The sequence below is a fragment of the Eutrigla gurnardus genome, assembly GCF_963514095.1.
Source record: "Eutrigla gurnardus genome assembly, chromosome: 11".
Classification (NCBI taxonomy): Eukaryota; Metazoa; Chordata; class Actinopteri; order Perciformes; family Triglidae; genus Eutrigla; species Eutrigla gurnardus.
In genome coordinates this window covers 13,784,359-13,790,358 of record NC_139925.1, presented here as the reverse complement: position 1 = coordinate 13,790,358, position 6,000 = coordinate 13,784,359, and the positions used below count along the sequence as shown (strand labels likewise).

Here is a 6,000-nt window from a genome sequence, read left to right as displayed (position 1 = left end):
CTCTTAAAGTTAGAAAGTCAATCTGTATAATTAGTCTATATTACTGTAAAATGGCTCAACTTTATCTGTACCACACCCACAGGCATTAAACATTCCTAAGGCTTGATGTTCACCCAAACACAAACACAATTATATAAATGTCCACTAGCTCACAGTGATGTCTGTAAATTAGATATTTTGCGATGAAGATAATAATGTATTTGTCTTTAACTCTAGATACAGTATCCATCACTTGGGAAGGTTTTATCAGTAAAACTTGCCGTTTTGATACAGACTGAATATCTATCTATCTATCTATCTATCTATCTATCTATCTATCTATCTATCTATCTATCTATCTATCTATCTATCTATATGTGATTATAATTAATATATATTGTATATATATTTATTATATAATATTTCCATTATATATAAATTATACTATTGCTGAAACTATGAATTTTCGTTTTGAATTAATAGATTTAATCTAAATCTCAAAATTGTGAAAATGATATGCTTTCTGAGCCACTTCAGTCTTTGTATAATATCTCACTACCCATCTTATGTCGTGTACAAGAAACTTTTAATAATAAAAAAAAGAAAATTGTGAAAAATGTCCATCACAAATTCCCAGGACCCATCAGCTGTCCAAACTAAAATATATTCTGTGTACTGTTATACATGAGGAAAATCAGCAAATATTAATGTTTTAGAAACACATTTAGAAACATTTTTCTTTTTGCCTTAAAAATAACAAACTGTGAATTTTAACAAAGTGCAAAAACACACATTGGAAGAATTTCAGGAAACTATCAAATCAAGAGACAATGGTGCACTATACGCCAAGAGACATAAGGCTTCTTATAAGTCAGCTTGAACTTGTGTTCAACTTCTACCTGATGACTCCACTGAGAACGGATTATGGAGATTTGCTTGAATTTCAAATGAATCAACGTGATTTAAAGCTTGTTCTCTTCCCTTTGCTCCAGCCTGCTGAGATCGTCTCCCTACTGGAGGAAGCAACAGTGTCAGGATGCACACTATTAAGACAGTGGAGACCCAGGTGCCCTTCCTGAAAGAGAGCTTCTTCACCACCACTTTCAAAGGCAGGAGGAAGAGCAGCGTTACCAACCTCCTCCGTAAACAACAACAGCACTCACTCCTCAATCAACAGCAACAACAGTGCATTTTAGAACATGAGAGGCAACATCCGAAGCAATGTCTTTCCCCTTCATTCGAGAATGAGCAAGGGCAGCGCACTCCGGAGCATCAGCGTCTTGCTCGCTCGAACAGCAGCCCGTTATGCAAGACGGCTGAGCGTGCAGGAGCAGATGGGGATAGAAGGGAGGGGCAAAAAGAGAGGAAGGATCAGAGAGTGAGAGAAGCTGCGCAGGGTAGGGGGGTAGAGCGAGGGATGAGTGGTAGTGAGCCCGCGGCTGTCAGTGCCAGTCCCCTCCTCCTTTCAGCATCAGCATCAGCGGCGCTGGGAGAGGCAGCATCATACTCGCAGCTGCCTTCAACAGTGGTGGGCAGACAGCAGGGATTAGGCCGCTCTGATAGGGCTCCCACCAACACAGGAGCAGCATCAGCAGCCAAAGAGGAAGCCCGGCATGCCCAGCCTCGACCCCAGCAGCATGGCCTGTTAGCCAAGGGTGTTCGCCTGCTCAGGAACATGGGGAACCAGGAAACAAAGCAGAAGAAGGGAGGAGGAAGTGGTGGAACGGAAGGGGATGTCTCCTGTGAAGGTGATGCCGATGACAGGGAAGTGGACAAAAAATCCAAGAAGTCCCACAATAAGATAAGCAAAGGAGGGGGAGGAGAACATGGCGGTAAGAAGAAATCAAAGTCAGAGTCGAAGGGTTCTATGTTTTCCGGCATGAAGATCAGGAAGAGTTCAAAGGCTAAAGGGATGTTTAAGGATGACATGTTGGAAGATGGGAGGTCGGCACACTCAGGCAAAGCAGAGCTCCAGCCCGGTGCAGAGACAAGCCTGTCAGCCGATGAGATGGGCATGCTATCAGATTTCAATGGGGACCTATGCCGTTTGGCTGCACACAGCCAACCGTCTATGGTGGATGAGAGAAAAGCAAGCTCGGGGTCGGACGCTGACCTCTATAGTTTTCACTCGGCGGCAGCAGAAAATGAAGACCTGCTTTCTGACATCCAGCAGGCCATAAGAGACCAATGCGTGGCCAGTGACAGGCTGGAAATGGTGACAGGATACTTATCTGAAGGGTCAATATGTGAGAGGAACAAAGTCCCTGAGAAGGTAACGTCTCACCAGCTGGATATCTCACTCCCTGGGCGTGAATGTGTACCCCAAGAAGTAAGTGAAGGGTATGAGAATTTAGGAAAGGATAGCTGTGTCACACCCATATCAAGAAATTCTTCTGGTCCAGGGTCCCTGAGTGAAAGTGGTCCAACGTCGCCAGGCCAAGACAGCAGTGGCAGCCTCCTCCCAAATACTAACAGCACATACAGCTTCCCCGACACTACAGCCACCAGCACCTCATATGAGAGTGCCGAGGAACCTCAGGATGACCTGGAGAGCCCGGTTCTGCACCCAGAGCAGCCTCAAGGTAATCAGGAAGCACAAAGCAGGAACGCATGCGTGCCAAGCGTCCGCTTGCATCCAGTGGTGTCAGGGGCGGGGCCGATGGGGGCTCACAAGAGTGTGAGCAGCACGGACCTGTCTATGGAGAGGGAGGAGGGAGAGGGCACTGGGAGACAGGACTTCCTGTCCTTGACGAGGAAGAAGAATAGTTTGTCTATTAGTCAGCTGACAACAGACCTCCCCGTTTCTCAGAGTAGGCGTACATCCTCCACCACCTCCCCGTCAACTGTCAAACTCTACCCCCCAGTCCACCCCTCCTATGTCAAGACCACCACCCGGCAGCTCACCTCTCCAATTGGCTCCCCCATCACCAGCCCCAATGTGCCCAGGAAAACCGACCCCACCGTTGCTTCGGCAGAATTAAGGAGGCACAAGCAGAGGTCGTGCTCCATTGCCGGGCCCCTCGGTGAGTCCGCAGACTGGTTCACGGAGCTAGATAAGCTAAGACGGAGGCAGGATGGCGGATCCACATTTCCAGAGCAGGAGACACCAGAGAGGAGTAACACAGGCGGGACGTACTGGACACTGGGCTCCAGGAGGGCACATTATGGACGGCAGTCTTCCACTACCACAGTACCCTACCTGGATGTCTTCTCTGGTGAGTCACATTGAACCCACACGAAGCTTAATCAGACAGATATGAAGTGATATTAATAAAACACAGATTAGACATTTACGTGCAGCCTCCCTCTCTGATAAGCACCTGATTATGGAAAATAACCCAGTAATCTATTAGTAGATTAGTTACTGATACTGGGATGCACCCGTAGTAGTGGTGAGATCTATCAACTCTATGAACTACTATGTGGCCGATGTGGTTGATTATGACCACAGTGATTTAATCTTCTTGTTAACGAGATAGAGAGGGAAGCAGAGGTATTTTGGCTTGGATTGTGAGAACCAGAGAGGACCAGAAGTGTGTGAACCAGAAGTGTTACATTTTTAACTAATTGGATGATACAGTGACGTCAATAGAAAGAGTGGTCTGTCTCAGAAAGTGTGATTAATGTGACAAAATATGCATCTGCATACCATAAGCCAAAACCCATATTATACTCAAGTGTTTGCAAGGATTTAGATGGCAATATTATAAAATATTCCTAGAAAAACAAAAAACAGCATTATGATATAATTTCCCACTTCTTCTCTGTGGTACTTTGCTTCAACTGAAGAGGTAAATCTTATTTTTAAAGGCAATATGTACTCAAGTAGTTTTATCAAACAGTAGTATTGTCAATGTTACTCAAACAGGAGGTCTATGGCACAGAGGAATAAGCTACAGTAGGCTGTAGTTAATAAATACATGGTATTGTGGCATTCAAAATAATTTTTTCTCTTACAGCAGCAACCTTTCCCTGACCCAGCAATATATGAGGGGAGAAGAAAGATTCCTCCTATGAAAATAATATGCTTAGTTCTTCATGTGTTGCTGCTGGGAATCTCCACTGGGCTGGATGTGAATGCTATTTGTTTGGCTCCATTCCTTGTCCATGTTTGAGATTAGGTCATTATGCAATGGTTTTGTGAAATGATTAAGGCAATTGCCTCGTGATTTAGTGGCGTATGAATTATCTCATTATACAAATGATCACAGCGGGAATAAAACATTTCTGATTTAAGGGGACAATAGCTCATGAAACAGTGGGGATTCTTTATTGACAAGTGTCTTGAGAACAAACACCACCTTCTAATAACACAATGCCACTCTGTCCTCCTTTCTGTTGTGGTGCACTTCACGAGCTCAGCTGCTCTTCACTGTCTGAGCCTGTGCTCATAAATCAGACTGAAAGACACCACCCCGGGCCATGTCGTCCTCTCATTCTACTGGCTTAGACACACAAAAACACATGCATGCATGCACACACACACACACACAGAATGTGGACGCTAAACCCAAGTGACATGTATCTGCATGACAAAAATGAGTCATGATATGAAGTCCATTCTCATTGCGTCTGGTGAATTTATTGTTGCCAAAAAATGGAGGTCCATTGCCTCTTGATGATCAGGCCTATCCGGCATCTCAAAACTAATAGAAGACACGCCGTCCTGTTTTTGAAACAGTGGTTACGTCACTGATCCGTCACTCTCTAATTCAGCACTGCATGTGACACCAATCAGTTCAGCTGGTTTTCCGAGTTGCATTGGACCCTTAGGAAGGAGTGGAAAAACAGAGAGCAAAGAGGGGAAAAAGGCTTATTTAACTGTCAAACAAATGGAAAAATAATAGAATAAAAATAGAATAAATTCTGTAGGAAATGCTTTAATCTGAACTGATTTGATTCTGGATATGGATCAAGGGTTATACTTAGTAAAAACAACTGCAAAGTACTCAGAATTGATGTCCACAGGACCATGAGTCATAGGACTCTGTTAATGTCTCTGAATCACATGGTTTGAGAAATAGCAGGCCAGTCTAACAACATTAAAACTGACCACTCAGTGTGTCCGTGAAGCAGTAGAGCTGTGTTTTTCCTCTCGGCTCCACATTCTCTGTTGATGTCGTAAAGTCCACATTAATTCCAACCCCTAATGATTCCTCCTGCCATCATCAAGAAACAGGATTCTTCTTAATCTGGGCTCCAGATTCAGGGATTTTGAGATTATGACAAATTTCTCACAGCTCAAACTCATTTCTTTCTTACTCCAGCTCCATGACAAATAAAACAGTCTTTATTCTTTGCCTGATTATCAAGTCAGAGACGGTGGTTTTCCAATGTATTATGTTAATATCCAGAATGAATTTGCCCTAAGACTGCACCATGTGTTATTTTTTCTCTTTCTCCCACCCAAAGCACACGTTTTAGTCATATATATAGTTAATCCATGAATGTTTCAAAACTATAATTATAGTTATACAACTTGTAAACTTCTATCTTGAATATCATTTCGCATGTGTTAATTCTTTGCACCACACAGTCTCTCCTGTCACCCACATGGTGTGAATAGAGCAGTGTAGGTGTTTAATTATCACGTCTGAAACTGAGACATCCCTTTTCAACTCTTTAGTCAGATTTGCCTCGTTATGATGAAAAATAAGAGTCCATAATATGGATACATTTATTTTTTATTCAGATTCATTGCTTTTCTGTTCTCAGGCCGTGTTTTGTTGGACTGGCTGTGTATGCATCGTGGAGATGGGTCTGCAGAAGAGGAGGCGAAGGAACTGTGTCACCGAATATTGGCCCAGGGTCTGCTGCACCCCTTCAGCAACGGCAAAGCAGAGCTCCGTGGTGACAGCACCGCCCCAGCAGTCTTCAATGTAAGACCTCTCTTTTCACTGCCTGCCATCACTTGTTTTACAATGATTACATGGGCTGCCTTGCATCAGCCACTAGAGCAGATATATCTTAGTGTTAAATATAAACATCAAAGTGTCACGCTCTCATTCACCAACATCATGT

At 43.7% G+C, this 6,000-nt stretch overlaps 1 protein-coding gene across 2 annotated transcripts in view; it reads left to right on the top strand.

Annotated features, from left to right (window-relative positions):
* The first annotated feature begins 975 nt into the window (after positions 1 to 975).
* fmn2a (formin 2a) overlaps positions 976 to 6,000 on the top strand; it is a 33,056-nt gene continuing 28,031 nt past the window's right edge. For both annotated transcript variants that reach the window (XM_084020639.1, XM_084020638.1), the window contains exons 1-2: positions 976 to 3,194; positions 5,695 to 5,858. In XM_084020639.1, the coding sequence (XP_083876765.1) occupies positions 1,016 to 3,194; positions 5,695 to 5,858 (2,343 nt within the window). In that variant the 5' untranslated portion in view covers positions 976 to 1,015. The remainder of the gene's footprint in view (positions 3,195 to 5,694; positions 5,859 to 6,000) is intronic.